This window comes from Tenrec ecaudatus, chromosome 1 (assembly GCF_050624435.1).
Source record: "Tenrec ecaudatus isolate mTenEca1 chromosome 1, mTenEca1.hap1, whole genome shotgun sequence".
Taxonomy (NCBI): Eukaryota; Metazoa; Chordata; class Mammalia; order Afrosoricida; family Tenrecidae; genus Tenrec; species Tenrec ecaudatus.
This window is the reverse complement of record NC_134530.1, coordinates 56,732,491-56,751,183: the sequence shown is the minus strand read 5'-3', so window position 1 is coordinate 56,751,183 and position 18,693 is coordinate 56,732,491. Positions and strand designations below refer to the sequence as shown.

Here is an 18,693-nt window from a genome sequence, read left to right as displayed (position 1 = left end):
CTTTGAGGAGGCAGCTCTTCCTCAGTCGTATTCTGAGAGCCTGCCGCCCTGAGGGGCTTCTCTTCTGTGCTGTCTCTGACAGTGCTCTGCTTTGTTGCATACGGTTTTCAGTTCTGACTCTATTTCAGTTCTGTCCATAAGGTGGGTTTTCAGTGACTAGTTCCTCAGAGGTGGACAGCCTATGCCTTCTTCGTAGTCATGCTTAGTCTGGAAGCTCTGCTGAACCTGTTTGACCCTGCTTGTGACTGAAGTGCCAGGACAGAGCTTCCAGTTTCACACAAGCAACCACAGTACAGCAAACGGAAATCCAAGTGTTGGGAGCCTGTATTAAGTGCTCCAAAAGTGCATGTTAATGACTTTGACCAGCAGACTCCCTGCCAGGGCTTCCAGCAGACCCTCCTAAGCTGCCTGTTGGACCTCCCTCGCTTCTCATCGCGTCCTCAGACCGTCTGCTACAGCCAAGCAAAGATGCTTGTCTTGCGTCTCCAGGCCCGGCGTTTTTGGACGTAGTTGACTTATCTGCCACACTCATGGACCTTAGGTATTATGCTCCCTGTTCATTCCTTCACTCACCCTCCGCGATGGCCTTCAAAGTTCTCCACCGTCTCCAGCTAACACGCCTAGGCTTTCTGTGTTAATCTTCGCCTGCTGACTGGTGCTACCCATTCATTCATCCTCCTTCTGAGCAGATGTTTCTATACGGTAGCACCCGATTTACAACAAAATCCCTTTCTGAAGATTCCCTCCTGAGTCCGTTGTACGAATGTATGCTTCTATGGTACTGAATGGTGGATACGCTCAGGGTGCGGCCTGGTCTAAGGGCAAGTGAGATTCTGTGTCCCCACAGTGAAGTTGGGCTCCTAACGGCTGCTGGGCCCAGACACAGTTCTATTGCCTTAGCGTTAGAATCGGATATGCCCAACTTTTCTATCCCTATGTCTCTCAACACCAGCGCCGACTTCATTGTGGCCTGGTATACAGTGCCTCGTATACAGCAGTGTTTTTAACCAGATGTCAAGAAACCGAAGAGCCTTGTGCAACTCATCATAACTTAAGCCCATCCCAAGCTGGGGACTACGTATGCAGTAAACCTGTGAGGCTGGAACTCAACAGAACTGCCTTGCTTTTCTGGGTCTCACTAGTTTTCTGCCTTTGACAGGTGCAGTCTTACCTCTTTCTCGGTCTATTCATGGGAAATATTTTCATTTTCCTTCTCTGACAGGTTGGCAGGTTACACGGGTTCCATCTTTGACAGGTTCTACCATACAAGGCACCCTGCCTCATTTGTCAGATGAGATTGGTTTCCCCTTAACTAACCTCTGCATTTTTAAATATTGGCCAACCCACAGGAAGAGATCCATCTTCGTGTCCCTTGTAGAGAAAGGTGATCCCACAGCATGCAGAAATGATCAAACAACATCATTAATATCACATTCAAATGTGGGGATCTTAACAAATTATGGTTAATATTGTGAAGAGTGCGAATTCCAAAACATCGAATTGTGCTCTTTGGGGACATGTGTATAGACCAAGAAGCAGTCATTGGAATAGAACAAGGGAGGAGACGGCATGGCTTTAATCTGGCGAGGTCAAAGTGTATGCCAGGGCTCTATCCCTTTGCCACACCATCCCCTTGTGCTGAGCGCGTGGTCTTAGGAGCTGGAGTCCATGGAGAAGAAGAACACGGCATCCAGAGGGCAAGCTGTGATATGCAGATGACACGTCATGTCGGTCCGTCGGTGGAAAGCGAGAGGACTTCCAACACTCACTGATAAAGATCAAAGACAGCAGCCTTCAGAAAGGATTGCACTTTAACAAAATGAAACACAAAAGTCTTCACAACCAGACCAATAAACAACATCGTGATACCAAACCAAATGTATTCCTGTCAAGCCAAATGCTGGTTAGAGATGCCCCCAAGATTTCCACGGAAGAGACTCGATGGCAGTGATTTAAAAGAAAAAATATCTTCAAGCTATAAGAGCCCTCAATAAAATGATTTTTAAAAATTCTTTACAACAGAGTGCCACATCTTATGGTCAATAGCCAAGCACTTAATCCCTATGCTACCAGCTGCATCATGAATAAAGAAGGCCAAAGAAAGCTTGCCATCTTTGCATTAAGCTGCTAGTGAGGGATGTTGGATGTACACACCATGGGCTTCCAGGAAAACAAATACATTTTTCTTGGGAGAGGGACCGGAAGAATCCTTAGAAGCGGGGATAGTGAGACTTCATCTCCTTTAGCTTGGACATGTTATCCAGAGGGACTGGTCCCTGGAAAAGAACATCATGCCTGGCAAAATAGAGGGTCAGTGTAGACGAGGAAACCCATCACTGAGATAGATTAACACAGCGGCTGCAACAGTGGGCTCCCCGTGGCATGACTGTGAGGATGGCACCGGACAAGAAAGAGTTTCATTCTATTGGGCACAGGGTCCTTATGAGTTGGAGCCAACCTCGTGGTACCTAATCACAACAACACTGCAGTTTGGAAGGCGCTGGAACACTACTCTCAGGTCTTGTTTGTGATATGGAGACACTACTTTGATGGCCTCACAGACTTATTGTTCGTAATACATGAGATTCGGGTTTCTGAGGGGCCAGAGGCGGGGGCAGGAACAGGGAGAAAGGAAAGACAAGCTATTGAGAAGGGGGGGAGAAAGGATGCGGGCGAGAAAGAGAACCACCATTGATGGAGGGCTTAATGCTGTTGGTTTCATTTGTTGACATGACTGTATATACTGTGGACTATACAAATACTATGTTTCTTTAAAAATCAATTTAAAAAAATCCCCCCTGGGACCTAAATTTTAGTTTGAATGACTAAAATTTTTTTAAAAAGGAAAACTGAAATGGACTTGGAGTCTTTAGTGACAAACAAGTTCATTTCAAACATGAAAAGAAATGGCCTTGAGAAGGTCAAAGAACATACAAAGATCAGATAGTGTTACTTTAATCGTGTGTGTGTGTGTGTGTGTGTGTGTGTGTTCTGTGGAGGTTTACACGGCTGTCTATATTACTGCTTTAGGGTCCCACTCACCAGTTTCTACACAGAATTTTCACTAATATTGGTTACATTCTTCAAAAGGAGTGGCTCTTCTCGTCTCTTTTCTAGTTATTTCATTTCCATGTAGTTTCTCTGCCCCCCTTATCTTCTTTGTTTTAAAGTAAGTGTTGACGGTTCATTTTAATACAGGTGCTTTCTAATGGGGCACAGTACTTACAGGTGCTATTCATGATTTTGTGAACCAAACTTATTTAGGTGCAAAGTCACCTTATGGATTAGTTTCAGTTCAAGATTTAAAAAGCAACTCAGGGCAGTAGTCTTAGGGATATCTGTGTGTGTATCTATATATATTTATATGTGTCGATGCATATATATGCATCTACATGGACCTATGTTTATATGCATTAACCTATGTGTATATATGCATTACACTCACCTATATATGCACGTATATGCTGATGGGCCTGCACACACAGTTTTGGCGGTCGTTGCTGTTGTTCCCTGTGTACATTTAGTGGACTTGGTTTACCTTCATCAAGCCATGTGCACTTCACCCTCATGTGATGCTGCCTCTCCCATCACCTAAAATAATGAGTGGTGGATTCCCCTCTCCTCCACCCACCCCCTGCCCTCTCCCCGGCACCCTCGAATGCCCAGTGCTTTCTGTACACTTTCCTGTCCGTCCACTTCCTCCAGGGGAAGCAGCACTATTCCGCTGGGGTGCTGAGCCCCGAGGCGGTGCACTCCCGCTTCAGAAGGGGCCACCAGACTTGTCCGTAACAGCTGTTCCCGTTTGCATTCCCACGGGCACTGGATGGGGGCTCACGTGTCCCCACACCCCCTCCAACATGTGTTGTATTCCATTTTTGTTTTATTTGGGCTGAGTGTTTTATAGCCCTCCTCGTGGGAGGGAAAGGGGGTCTCGGTAGGGTTTGGATTGCACTTCTCTGATGTCTCATGACAGTGCCCACGTGCCCATGAGTCTGTTGGCCTCTTTTGTGAAGTGTCCCTACTTTCCCTTGCCCAGTTTGAGATAGGGTTCCTCGTCTTTCTGTTGTTACGTCATAGGCATTTTGTATATATTTTAGATATTAAATTCTTGCCGGTTATATCATTCCCAGCTATTTTCCCCCAGTTAGTTGCTTATCTCTTTATTCTTTGGATGAGCCTAAGTATTGAACTTTTATGGCGTTCCAATGATCTATTTTGTTTTCTGTTTCTCGTAAGTTCATAGTTGCGTTTGGGTGGAAGTGGGGAGGGAGTCCCAAAGCCTTGTTCCTATATTTTCTTCCAAGAACTTTGTGGATTTGCATTTACCATCGAGGTCCCTTTTGAATCGGTTTTTGTGTGGTAAAAGGTATGGACCGTGTTCATCTTTCCACATGTGGAAACCCCGTCTTGGCAACACCGTTTGTTGAAGAGAGTGTTCCTCCCCCGTGGAATGGATTTACTCCCTTGTTAAGAAGCCATCGACTGTAGATGTTTCGCTTTATGTGTCGAGAGTCAGTTTTACTGCAGTGGTCTGGATGTCTAGCAGTAAGCCAGAAGTATGAGGTCCCCGACTTACTTCTGGAGTTTCATCTTTTACTTACGTCTGGACACAGTACTTTAAAGATACCACCACACATTGCCACTGAATGGATTCCAACTCATGTCGACCCGGATCGGTCAGAGTAGGACTGTGTTTCGCAGGTGCTCACTAGCTGATTGTTCAGCATAGGTCACCAGGCCTTTCTTCCAGGTGCCTCTGGGTAGACTCAAATCGCCAACTTTTTGATTAGCAGCTGAGCACGTTAACCATTTGCATCACCCAGAGACTCTCCATTTTTTTAAATAATAAGACCCACTCAAAACAAAACAGACAAACAAAACATTGTTCACGTTGATTTGGACTCTTCGCAATCACGTAGGACAGAGTGGAATGGCCCCACAGGGTCTCCAGAGCTGTCATCTCTCTGGAGCAGATGACCACGCCGTGCTCCCATGGACTGGCCTGTGTGTTGAAACCACTAACCTTTGGTTAGCAGATAAGGACTTGACCACTGTGCCATCAAGACGCCTTCGCTTTAAAAATCTGAAAACCAAAAAGAGGGGGAAATTGAGTTGATTCCAATTCATAGTAACCCTAGATAGGGTTTCTGAGGCATTGTCAATCTATATGGGAGCCCACGGTGTTCTCTTTCTCCTGTGGAGTGGCTGGTGGGTTTGAACCACAGACCTTGTGATTAGCACTTCAATGCTTGCCCGACAGTGCCACAGGCATAGATCCCATGGATTGAGTGCCTTCTAAGTGCCATGCTTAGAGCAAAGGCAGTGGACCTCTGTGTGTCATCAATAGTATTTCACCTGGTCCTATGGTGTGTATCACAGTGACAGAAGGAGAGATCAAAATTCAAAGAGGTTAAGCAGCTTGTACATATCCCATCGAGGTGACAAAGCCAAGATTCAAGCCCTGGTCTATCTGACTCTAAAGCCCATGCTTGTGCTGTTCTGCCACCCCGTGCCACAGCTAGCTGGGGTAGGGGGAGGACCAGAGGTGGAGATATTCGTATGCTATGGAAAGCTATAAGGATTCATGCCCACAGAGGGCATTTGGTCATGTGTACTTTTGCAAAGCTGTTCCAAAGACAGAAGGCTGGCACTGACCACCACAAAGTGCCCCTGTGGTTGGCCATCCTGTTTTTATGAGCTACCTACCTCTTCTCTGACAGGGAAGAATTAGCTCCACTTCCCCCAGACTCCTAACCCCAAGCCTGGAGGGAATGCAGCACAAGAAAGCCATTGGCTGTGACTTGAAGCTTTTCATCTTTTCTTTTCTTTTTTTAAATCATCTAACTGGAGCTCATATAACTTTTATCACAATCCATACATGCATCCATGGTGTCAAGCACATTTGTACATTGGTTGCCATCATCCTTCTCAAAACATTTTCTTTCTACTTGAGCCCTTGGTATCAGTTCCTCATTTTTCCCCTCCCTCATGAGCCCTTGATAATTTATAAATTATTATTATTTTTTCATGTCTTACACTGACCAATGTCTCCTTCCTTCCATGTCAAGCTGGCTCTAAGATTGGGAGCCAGCTTGGATCTCAGTCGCTCCCAAGACCACCTAAGAGAGGCCTGCATCTTTGGAGGTGAGCAGCCTCTTGAGGAAGCTGGGAGAGCTGAGGCCCAACCCCAAATCGCCTCCTCTCCCAGCTCCTCTCCCATAGCCCGGCAGCTCCCTGAGGGTGTCCTGCTGTTTCAGGCCTCTGCACCTGCCATAGGCTTTTCTCCTGTCATCGTTCCCAAACTGGGTCCCCTTTGCCCCCTCCTGGTGACAGAGTCTCCTCACCTACACGGATCAAATGCTGGCAGTATCTGTTTCCCCGCTGTCCCGCCTACAGACTGACTGTGTTCTGGTCTGGGGAGGGGCTCGTGCATTAGCCAGCACCTGGCACAGAGTACTTGATCTGTGGGAACCACAACCCACAGGCCCTTGGCTTCTGGGCCACTTCTGACTCATAGCAGCCCATTAGGCAGTAGCACTGCCCTTTGGGCTTCCAAGGTTGTCACCTTTACAGAAGTACACTGCCTGCCACATCTTTCTCCTGCAGAGTGGAGCGGTCGGTGGGTTCAAACCAATCACCTTTCAGTCAGCAGCCAAGTGCTTAACCCACTGTACTACCAGGCCCCCTTTGATCTGTCGTAGGTTTTCAGTAAGTTTTTTGTTGAGTGCATGAAGGTGCAAAGCTTATCTTCGCTAAATAACTTTCTGAACCGCTAAGCGCAGCCGTGGAACGGTAGTCGATGCCTCTCCCATAGGTTCCCCGCAGCCCTCCCGCAGGCCAGGGTCACTGCACACTCTCACTCGCTGCCATTGAGTCACGATTCCCTAGAGGACAGGCTAGAACTGCCCCTGTGGGGGGCCGAGGCTAACTCTTTGTTTCAGGCAGTGGAAAGCTTCATCTTTCTCCAAGTGAATTAAATAAAGCACACCCTTTAAACTGAAAAAGAAAGAAACCCGAGACACCGTCTTGACACAGGAAGCACACAGCCTCGCAGAAAAGACAGGACAGATACATCACACAAAAGAATAAGATAAGCCCCGTTTCCATGTCATCGCAGATGTGTCATTGTTAACGCTAAGAAAGCAAAACTGCCCATTCACTGACATCACCTGGAAGGCACAGCCCATCCCCCCAAAAGGAGTGGAAAGTAAGAATACATTTTTGAGAATCAGTGAAATATGCAGATAAGAAAACATATATCAAATCCAAAATAAGCCAAACAAACAGGGTGGGAAACAAGCAAGAACTCTGAGTAAAATGCCCGGTTGGGGGTTAAGGCGAACAGCGAGAAAGCAGGGCCAGAGACCCTGAAGCTTTGGATCACGGAAGCACAGCATTCTGGGAAATGGAAGCACCTACGCTGAAGGGAGAAACACTCAGAGGAGCAGGAGACTGGAGCAAGGCACAGCAGCTCCATTACATTGGATTGGAGATTGAGGCTGGAGACAGAGCAAACACGGAAACGATCCCGGCTCTTCCTTCAATAAACTAGAATGCGCATTAGACCCCAATGACTCATCTCAGATCCTCTGCTTCTGAAAAGGTAAAGTTTTGTGGGACAAAATAGAGTCCCGCCATGTTGTCATTCACTCAGTATTGCTGATTAAGCATCTACTCAATTCAAGGCAGGGAGCTCCAGTGGCATAGTGGTTACTCGTTGGGCTGCTAACCACAAGGTCAACAGTTCAAAACCAGCAGCTGCTCTCTAGGAGAAGGATGAGATTGTATGCTTCCATGAAGATTTACAGCCTCTGAACCTACAGGGCAGTTCTACTCTCCTATAGGGTCACCGTGAGTCAGGGTCAACTCTAGGGCAGTGAGTCAGTGAAGTTCAAAGCACTTTCTGGGAAACAAGTGAATCACTAATTCTGCCTATTGCGGGAAGTAACTATGAGAGAGATTTCATCATTATCCCCATTTTACAGGTTACATTACACTAAGCTCCAGAGGATTCAAATAATGTGCCCGGCAGGATTCAGCTGCTAAGTGGCAGGGCGAGGACGTGAATGCAGTCATTCTGACTCCGGAAGCCACACTTAGCCTTGATGACACACTGCCTCTCTGAGGGCAGGGCAGAGAAACACAGCGAAGAGTGAGGGGAGGAGAGGAGAGGGGACCTTGGACTTTCTGATCTATGAGTTTATCTAAACCAGTGGTTCTCAACCTCCCTCATGCCGCGCCCCTTTCATACAGTTCCTCCTGTTGTGGTGAGCCCCCAACCATAAAATTATTTTTGCTGCTCCTTCATAACTGTAATTTTGCTACTGTTATGAATCAGGTGACCCCGGTGAAAGGGTCGACCCCAAAGGGGTCGCGACCCACAGGTTGAGAACCACTGATCTAAACCCTCGCACACTGTAATCCCAGTCTTGTCATATTCAACAGTAACGTCATTTGTCCTGAAACAACTACTCTAGGTTTTCAGAGAGAGGAACCGTCAGGGAGCTGAGTGAGTTAGGGAGGGAAATTTAGGAACTTCAAGGATAAGGGGACAGCAGTTCCCATTCCCATCCCAGCAAGTGAAGTGTTTATTGGCCTTGGTGGCACTGTAGTTAGGTGTTTGGACCCTAACCGGAAATGTTGGTCATTCAAACCCACCAGCTGCCCATCTTAAAAAGATGAGGCTTTCTGCTCTCATAAAGACTTACAGTCTCAGAAACTCTAGATAGGGTCGATAGGAATCTCCTATATCTCAGCAACCCCAACATGAACCACACAAGCAGACTCACGGCTACCAAGTCAATTCTGAAGCATGGTGACCTTAGATGGGTTCCCTGGGCCTAAACCAAACTCCTGCGGACATGTTGCAATCCTAGTCTTCATTGTTGCCACATGAAAAGCTTAGACATCGTCCACATTCCCTCTTTCTCCAGCTACAATAGTCATGTATCCACATTATATATATGTGCATATATGTTATATAGACATATATGTACATAAATAGCAGCAGCAGGAACCTTGGTGCCCTAGTGGGTTATGCATTAGGCTGCAAACCACAAGGTCAGCAATTTGAAACCACCAGCTGCTCCGAGGAAGAAAGACGAGGCTTTTTACTCCCATAAAGAGTTAGTCTCAAACAACAACTCACGGGTTGCAGTTTGCAGCCAGGCTATCCTTGCATAACCTCCTTTTCTCAATTCTTCAATTCTATGCCATTGGATAAATTATTGATGGTATCAATAGAATTGCCTTATGTCCCAGGGGGGTGATTGGCAATGCTGTTTGTTATAAAATGAGAATGAGACCACTAAAGTAAACCAGAGTTGTACATAATCCATGGACAAGTGAATGCATTCTGGCCTCCCACTTAGTTCTAGCCCCAATCCAAGAACAGTTAGTTCTTTTGACAGGACTTTGCTCGATACTCGCCTTCATGAAGTGAGCACTGAAGACATGGGAGCTACAGCAAAGTGAGGTCAAGAAAGCACATGGTGCTCGACTATCAATCAATCTTAAAGGCTCGCATTCAAACAAGCAGCCATCTAAGGGAGGCGTCAACCACACGGGAGAAGCACACCAGCTTGTGTGATCCAAAGATGGCAACAACAACAACAAAATCCAAATCCAATGGAGGGAAAGGTACCAGAGCTTAAATTGTGAACACGCACTGTGCAGCTAGCTAGAGGGGAGCCCAAATCCACCTGAGGAGGACCTGTGTGGTTTAAGCCTCTGCCACAGTCGAGGGACGTGCACAGCCTCACTTTCAGACAGAGATTATTGTAAACTTGACTATGGTGGATGGAGCTATGGTGTAATAGGATACCTGGTCAGCTGAGCTCCCTCTTGACCCTGTCTGGATTTGTTCTAGGTTTAAATAGTTCTCACTTGCTTCTCAACAGAGGTGTCCTCTCCGGCTTATTTTAATGTTGTCAATGTTTTTTCTTTCCATTTTTCTTTTTTGTCTTTGATATGTTTCCCAGTATATAAGACACAGAAGGGCAGTGTATAGAGACAATAATTGATGTAACGATTTGTGAGGGATCCGGGGTGGGGGCGGGGGAAGCGAAGGGGAATTTGAGAGCAGATGATAAATACCAGAGGGAGGCGGATGTACTGGAACTGATTGTGGTGATGTGTGTACGCTTCTTTTTAAATATGACTATGGAAGTGTATGATATATGAATTTTATCTCAATCAAACCCCGGAGATGGGGGGTGAGCGGGAAAAGCTACGTTCTGGGAAACTCACAGGGCAGTTCTAGTCTGTCCTACGGGGTTGGCTCACTGGCCATGAGTTGGGTTTGGGTTTGGGGGTGCATGCATGTATATGGGTATTGGTAATGACCTGATTGTCCTTGCCCTCCCATTCCTATTGTGGCCCGCTGGCCTGCAGCCGGGCAAAGACGCTGCAAATGGCGTGTTTGAGATGGTTGAAAACCTGCGTGTAGATAGAGAACATTCAAAGAAGAAAGGCCCTTCCTTCACTCCGTTTGAAATATTTGTTTTCCACCTTTAGCTTCAGTGAGTCCTTTCAAAATGTTAGCTCAGGGACTCCGCATTTTCTTTGTCCTTCCTGAGGCTGACTCTTTGCTTTGTTCATCTCCACTCTTGAGCGTCCACCTGGGGCCCTCGGCCCTGGGCATTTGTATGGCACAGCCTCTCTCTGATGGCTCCCCAGGTGTGGACGTCTCTGTGCAGAGCAGCTCTTAGGTAGGGCAGATGCAGCTGAACTGGCCCCATCCCCAGCTGGCCTGGATGTCACTGGACATCTACGCTCTGCATCAGGCCAATGGATCTCAGCGCTCCATCCTGGAATCCATCCTGTGTCCAAAGCAGGAAGCTATATACTTACTGAAAATCCTGACCTCATAGGGTCAGCCTGATTGACATGGAAGAAGGGAAAGCTCGCAACACCTGGTAGCCAATCAATTCCAGATGAAGGCGGTGCATTGATTTGCTTAGCATTCAAGCATCAGGCATGCCCCATGCAATGTTCTCGATAAAGACACACAGCAGAGTTCTGACCACAAAGGATAGGTGATCTGAAAGGAAGTTAGATAAGAACCTATTAAAAACCCACCTCAGAAAACATGATTACAATTGAGGTAAACCCAGCCTATTTTAAGACTCTAAAACAAGATTGATAGGCGCCCTTGTGGTACAGGGGTTCGACGAAGATGGGGCCACATACTTCTGTAAAAGTTTACAGCCTTGGGAACCCCTTGGGGCAACTCTACCCCATCCCAGGAGGTCACTGTGAGTCAACAGACCCGATATTTTGCATAAACCAACACCGCAGTAATAGTTCTAATAAAATCGCTAGACCGTGGCTGCGTGGCAGCCATTGTGTCATGCCCATCATATCATCTAATTATTTAACGGATTGTATGTTGTTGAGAATGTACACAGCAAAACACACACCAAGCTAACGGCTTGTTCAGAGACACTGATTATGTTCTCCAAGCTGAGCCACCATTCCCGCCCTCCTTTTCTGGCTGAACGTAAGCTCTCTGGCCCTGAGTCTCCTAGCCAAACCATCATGTCATTTTCTCCCACGTGATACAGTCAGGGGAGGAGCAACTATGATTTCCAATGTTTAGGTGAGAAAGCTGAGGGTAACAGCTAGGCCCGAGCCCCATAGTACGGAAGAAAATGAGTTATGGAGCCTGACCAGCCAGTTGAGGGCCCCCTGTGAAACTAGCTCTCCCTGGAGTTTGTCTGACCTGAGCCGAGCCAGAGGGCTGGCTGGGTAAGAGCTGGCCATGCAGGGCAGGGCTTGGGCAGTTGGGAGAACCAGGAGTGAAGGGCACAGGGGCTGGGGGAAGATGGGAGAGCGCCTGGCCATGTGGTGGAGGACACTGTCCCTCTGAACAACTTAGTCACTAAGCCACTAAGCCTTAGTGGCTGACAGCTTCACAGAGGAGATGAGATTTTTGGGGGGCGGAGGTGGGGGGTGTCCTGTGTTGCTTTTCTCTTTAACTTTCTGTTTGAAGGTTTACAGAGCAGATTGTCGGTTCTACATTCAGCATCCCATCAGACCTCCCGATGCCCTGTCCCGTTTCTGTCATCCTTCGTCCATCTCCTTCTTGTTGGATAGTGTCTTCCCCATCACCCAACTTAACACATCGAAACCCTAGCCTGTGGCTTCCTCTTCCATCCTCTCTCTTCCCAGCTCCGGTGACCATCTGAGTCTTGTTTCTTTTAGGATGGAAATGCTTTCTTGATTTTTTTTTATAACAGTGGTCTCATACAATCTTTGTCTTTTTTGGGATTGACTAGGCATCAAGCCCTCCATGCCATGAGGTGCTTCACAGATTCATTGTTAGTCTTGAATGTGTGTCTTATTGCAAAGGTCATCTATCCATTCTTCCCCCAGTGGACATTGAAGTTATTTCCATCTTTTTGCTAGTGGCCAGCAAAAAATCATAATAACACTAGTGCTGCGTTGACCTTGGGTGTGCACATGTCTCTCTGTGCTTTGGCTCTTCGTTCTTTAGGCTGTGCACTGAGTGGAGACCAAGTGGAGGGGTGGCTGGGATATGGTCTTTATTCCCATTTTTTGGAGGATGCCCTACACCACTTTCTGCAGGGATTGTACCCCCTTTAGCCCCATGCAAATTGTTTGCTGGTCAGAGGGGACGTTCTGATTTGGGTTTGGAGGGCAACTCAAGGAGCCCACATGGCGGCAGGGAAAGAAAGCAAGACTGCCGAGAGGGAGCAAGCCGAGCCCTGGCCATGATCAGACCAGGCTCTAGGTCAGCCGTGCTCAACCTGTGGGTCGTGACCCCATTGGGGGTCAAGCGACCCTTTCACAGGAGTCGCCCAATTCATAACAGTAGCAAAATTAGAGTGATGAGGTAGCGATGAAAATCATGTTATGGTTGAGCGGGGGGTCCCCACCACATGAGGAGCTGTTTGAAAGGGTTACGGCCTGAGGAAGGCGGAGAACCAAGAAAGGCCCTGAGTCTGGCAGACCCTTTGCCTTTGCGGGTGGTGTGTGGCATGGTTGGGGGAAGGGGGTGCTAAGGCACATTGCAAAGGAGGGCAAGCCATGCTACCTAACCTGAGTCTCCCCCAACCACCCCCCAGCCTATGCTCAATTGCAGCCACACCAGCTCCTCTCACAGCCACCATCAAAGCACCTCCAGCCCCAGTTTGTGATGCCGCAGCAGCAGCAGCCGCCGCCACAGCAGCCAGTGCCACCCTCGCAGCAGCAGCAGCAGCAGCAGTCACGGCCGGTGCTCCAGCCCCAGTCCCAAACCCAGCTCGCATCCGTCCCTCCCAGCTTGGCCCTCCAGCCCAGCTCAGAAGCCCACGCCATGCCACTAGGCCCAGTTACACCCACCCTGCCCCTCCAGGGCCCCACTGCCAACCTGCACAAGCCTGGCAGCACTCAGCAATGTCACCCTCCCATGCCAGATGCGGGGTCCCATAATGGACATCCGGAGGGCCCATCTCATCTCCCTCAACGCAGGTTCCAGCACACCTCGGCCGTCATCCTGCAGCTACAGCCTGCCTCCCCTGCGGTGAGTACGCTCCTCTCAGGGTCCAGGGAGCAAAGGGGGCAGCCCTGGCTAGATGATCCCCAGCACTCACTGAGCTGAGCTTCTGGATAGGCTGAGTGTTGAGACCAGAATGGGCATGCCAAGAAAGAGGAGGAGCTCTCCCTAAGTTGGGTCAAATGGGAATCATCTTTACCTGCCCTCTGTCCTCCCCGGAAGGGATGGTTAATGCCCAAGAATGTCAAGGCAGTCCCTAAGACAACCTGCTCTCTGTCCTGATCCTCCACAGCCCCAGCAGTGTACTCCAGATGACTGGAAGGAGGTGGTGCCCGGGGAGAAGAGCGGGCTGGAGACTCGGGCTGGCCCATCACCACACCAGCAAGCCATCATCCCCGCCATGCCTGGTGGCCTTCCTGTACCTAAGAGCCCTAACATCCAGCATTCCCCAGCTCACGGTATGGGGTGTAGCTAGCGGGGCCCTGGGGAGGGAAGAGTCAGCCTTCCTTGCCATCCGGGGCCTTGTTCCTGGGGGCCTCAGGAAAGGGGGAGTAAATGATCGCCAGTTCTGAGACCTCGAGGTCACTGCTGTCGGGGGTCCCTGGAGCTGTATGCACACCTGCCACGTTGAGAGCTGAGGCGGTTACCCAGGTGTCTCCGTTCTCCTTAGTATGAGAAGGCACTCTTGACATCAGAAATGCAGCCACATGCCCGCCATAGCTCAGTTCAAGGGCATGCCTAGGCTGTGGCATTCAGGGTGCGTCCGGCTCACAGAAGCATCTTCAAAGGACCTGGAATCACCATGGTCCGCCTGCAGATGCCCAGTTACAAGGGGGGTTGTTCAGGGCGTGGGTGTCAGGAGACTGCTGGGCCCCTCCACCCTGCTGGGAAAGTCACAGCAGTGCCTCCGTCTGCTGGCCAGATCCGTTTGCTTTCCTTCCCCTCTGCTGGGTATATCACCAGTGTGGCCCAGATGTCGGGATCATTCTGGGCCAGGAGCCGCGTGCCATCCAGGGGGACAGTTATAGCCAGTGGGCTAAGTCTGTTGGGAGAGGGAGGAGGTAGAGTCGAAAGAAGAAGTTTGAGAATTAGAAAAGGAGTCAGAAGAAAAATAGTTATGGAAAAGCTGGGGGTGGGGAATGTTCCAAAAAGTACTGTAAGGGGAATGGTTTCATGGGAAAAGAGCACAAGGACATGGAGAAGGAACATTAGGGGAATTAGGATCTGGGAAGGAGGCCATCTGTCCTCTTTGTGCATGTTCTCAGTGGCCTGGCCTTCACTGTCTGAAAAGCAGCCCATTCCATTGTGCCTCTTAAAATCCTGTCCAAATATGCTCTCCTGTAGCTTCCACCCGCCCACAGGTTGTGCTTCTGTGCCGTGAGTTACATCAGAGGCCGTCTGGTGAGGTACAGCGTCACCACGCTTACAGGCACCTTTTGCGCCTCTCCCCTTGCCTTCACACTCAGTGAATGAGAAAATCTCCAGACCACGTGTCTGAGACAATGCCCTGCCTCCAGGCTAGTTTTGGACAGCACTTCTGTTCAAGAGTTTGTCAGCCAACAACCCTTAAATGAGCTGACATCTGCCCACCTTTCTCTCTCTCGTCATGAAAATCTCAAGAAAGGTGACCTACACATAGCAGGCATCTATCTGCTCTTAGGTACCAGCTTTGCTCAGTTGTAACAAGTGTCAGCCACCCCAAACTAAAATAAGTTTGCTCCATGCAAAGCTCAGTGAAATGGGAAGTGATGCAGAGAAAGTGATCTGTACTCTACCTTCCAGGACCTTAAGGTCTGCTGGGCAAGGTAAGGCAGTTCTGTGGAGTCAGTTCCGACTCATAGCAACCCGACAGGATGGGGCAGAACTGCCCCTTGGGGGTTTCCAAGACGATGACTGTGTGGGAGTAGAAAGCCCCCTCTTTCTTCCTCGGAGCGGCACTGGCCGTTGGGAACTTCTGACCTTGTGGTTAGCAGCCCGATGGGAACCCACTACGTCACCAGGACTCTACGGGGATAAGAAAGGCACAGGCAAAAAAACAAATACACTAACGGCTGCAACCTGGACAAATGCCAGAGAAAACGACAGGTACGTGCTTTAAATGCTTTGAAGTAGGAAGCGCGGTGCCCAGGCAGAGATGAGCAGACAGCTGTCTGGGAGGCCGTGGCAGGGTTGAGAGCAGAGGCTGGCAAACCATGGCCCCAGGACCATGTTGGTCGCAGCACCAGTGTTTGACAGCCCATAAGTCAATACTAATGGCTTTTGTATTTTTTAATGATTTCCTACGAGGCAAAAGAATTATTTTTGGTATGCCCCCAAATCTGTGAAATTCCAATATCAGAGTTATAAATAGTTTTTTTGGGAACACAGCCACCGTGTGTGTGTGTGTGTGTGTGTGTGTGTGTGTGTGCGCGCTTGCTTTTGTGCACCTTCACGGTTAGTGAGCATGTACTTGCAAGAGTGACTGAATGGTCTGCCAGATCCAAAGTCCCTCCTCGGGGGTCCTGTGCAGAAGTGTGCCGCCTGCTGTTCTTGGGCCTTGGGCCTTGAAGGACCTGAGCATGCAGAGCAGGGAAAGGCCAGTCTAGGAAGGGCTAGTGTAAGGAAGGGAGGTGGGGGGATGTGGGCAAGTGTGAGCTTGTGTGGGGATTAGTGAGACCAGGTGTTCAGTGACATGTGGTCATACTTGATTAAGCAGAATGTAAAGTATAAGGAATGTAAAGGCAGAGATGAAAAGGGAACGCAAATATTTAGTTGAGCAAGGAAATGGAGAGAAGTCAATAATGGAAAAATATGATATGTGGAATCAAAGGCCTGGGGAGTGGGGCGAAGAGTGGAAGTGGGCAAACGAATTGGGGCAATAATGGGAATACGTTGAAGTCGAGCGAGAACTTGGTGTCTTCACTCTCTGCCCCACCCCCCAAAGCTCCTGGGGTTGAGCACCCTGGGTGACGATGCATGTGGCAACCCTCACCCACAAGGCCGTTAGCCTATCTAGGGCATGCGTGTGCACCAAGGCACCTCGGCTTAAACCAACATCGTTTGGGACATTTACTGAGCTCCTAGTTGTATCCATTTCCCCAGGTAACCTTTGCGGTCAGCCTGAGAGCATCCTCATACGGAAGTGTCAGTGGGTCCCTTTGGCCATTACGCCCCTTCTCGTCCTCATTTCTCCGTGGGAGGACAGTGACCTGGAGGGTTAATGTGAACAGTGAGTGAGGCCGCGCGGTCGCCTAGGTAGGGCTTGACCCACGGGCGTGGTTATTATTATCCCGCTAAGGCCCTCGAGGTAGTAAGTTGGTTGTGGCGGGGCTGCCACAGCCCAACATGCCTCCTGGGACAGGTGATGGCTGCGGGGTGACGACGGCAGGCGTCTCGGTGAACCTTGGCATCCCTAAGCGCGCGCGAGCCCAGCTTCCTTCCCTCCCAGGCGCCGGCCTCCAGGGCCTTCCAGGCCCGGGGGCGGGGCGAGGGCCGCGGGGGCGGGGCGAGGGCGGCGGGGCGGGGCGAGGGCGGCGGGGCGGGGCTGACTCCGGCCCGCGCCCGCGCCCGCGCCCGCTCGCCCCGCGGGGGCCGTCGGCACAAAGGAAGCGCGCGGCCGGCCTTCCGCGCCTGCTCCCCCGGCTCCCGGCGGCCCCGCCCCGTGCGGCTCAGGCCCCGCCCCGCGCTCGCGCCCCACCCCCGACGGAGGCGGCCGCAGCAGCCCGGCCCGGACGCGCCGCATTGTCTCCGCGGCGGCTGCAGCCCTCGAGCGTCCGCCGCGCGCGCGCAATCCCGGCCGCCGCCCGCGTCCCCGCCCCGGCCTCGCGCCCCCGCCCCGGCCTCGCGCCCCGCCGCCCTTTGTTGACGCCGGCCAGGCCGGTACGGTCGGGTGCGCCGCGGCAGCCCCGGGCCCCGGCTCGGAGGCTCCCGGCGGAGAGGAGGCGGCCCGCCCGGGCCCGGGACCCCGCGCGAGGCGGCGCCCGGCCGAGGGGCTGTGTAGGCCCCGCCCGGCCAGGCCCAGCCGGGCCCTGGACAGGTCAGTGTCCGTGCGGGGAGGGCTTCTCGGCTAGAGGGGGCCCAGGGGCCGCGCGGGGCGCCCTGGAAAGCGGGCACCGCCCTCTGGTGCCGTTCCCGGGCCAGGCCTAGTCGGTTGCCAGTCGTGCCAGCCCACGACTCGCGTTCTCGACCTGGGCGGGGGCCTGGCAAGGCCTAGCCAGGCGTCTCCGGGGCCGAGGCCCTGGCCTCCCGCCCGCACTCCCCCGTCGGCGCCTTGTCAGCCGCGGCGTGCGAGCGCTGAGCCCCCGTCCCTGCCCGCACCCCGCGTCCCCCACGCGTCATCCTGGCACGGGCGCCCGGGGCGGGGGGGGGCTGGGCCCGCGTGGGGCTGGACCGCTGGCAGCCGCGGTGCTTCGCTGGTGGCGGACTGCCGCTCCTGGAGGCGCCTGCGGCTTCGATGCCGAGTTTTGTTTTTAACGGAGTTCCGTCTCACGAGGCTTTTAATTGGATGGAAATGGACTAGCCGTACTGTGTCTGCCCACTGTTCCATTTTTAGAAGCGCGTTCTCCTGCCATTTGGAGACCCACTGCGCTGGTTGGTTCTCTATTAAAATAGGGCTTTGTGACGGGCTCTATTTGAATTGAAGTCCACAGAGAGGTCAGGTTGCCAACCTCTGGTGAAGCGGCTACGTCGGAGCCCCTGGCCACCCAGTGCTTATTGGTTACCAGTGTGTGCCGGTGATACCCCACCCCCACCTTTGATGGCCGAGAGTTCAGTGACTTTCAGTTCTGGCCCACTTTCCTTCCTAGAATGTTTACCTTCTCCACGAGCTGTCTACTTGGCACTCCTTTATTCGCCTTTTCCCTGCTTTACAAATCAGTGTCAGCTTTCCCCTCAGATCGCTCCCATCCTTGATCCTTAATCCCCTCTCATTAGCATGCTGGGCTCAGAAGACCCCTTGCTGTGAGGTAAGCCCCGGACCTAAATCCATCCTATGTCCCCGATTTTTCTAGGACAGCCCAGTTTAAAATATTCTGTCCCATTGTCTTTTGGCCCAAGTGTCTTGATTTGGAGTTTAGACCAATAATGTCACTTTAACTGCCCTAGAACCTACTGCCTGGCCTTTACCAGCCTTTTGGCCTGTGGCATAACTGGATAATCCAATTATCATTCACCTGGGATTTTCCTTCCCCTCTTGAGTCAACCCAAATGTTAGAACC

At 50.9% G+C, this 18,693-nt stretch overlaps 1 protein-coding gene across 2 annotated transcripts in view; it reads left to right on the top strand.

Annotated features, from left to right (window-relative positions):
* The window catches only part of PHC2 (polyhomeotic homolog 2), a 60,989-nt gene that overhangs the window by 18,599 nt on the left and 23,697 nt on the right, over positions 1–18,693 (top strand). Inside the window, exons 7-8 of one of the 2 annotated variants that reach the window (XM_075553707.1) lie at positions 13,089–13,525; positions 13,791–13,956. In XM_075553707.1, coding sequence (XP_075409822.1) covers positions 13,089–13,525; positions 13,791–13,956 — 603 coding nt within the window. Of the gene's footprint in view, positions 1–13,088; positions 13,526–13,790; positions 13,957–17,247; positions 17,514–18,693 lie in introns of those variants that run through there. The other variant, XM_075553706.1, reaches the window with a different exon arrangement.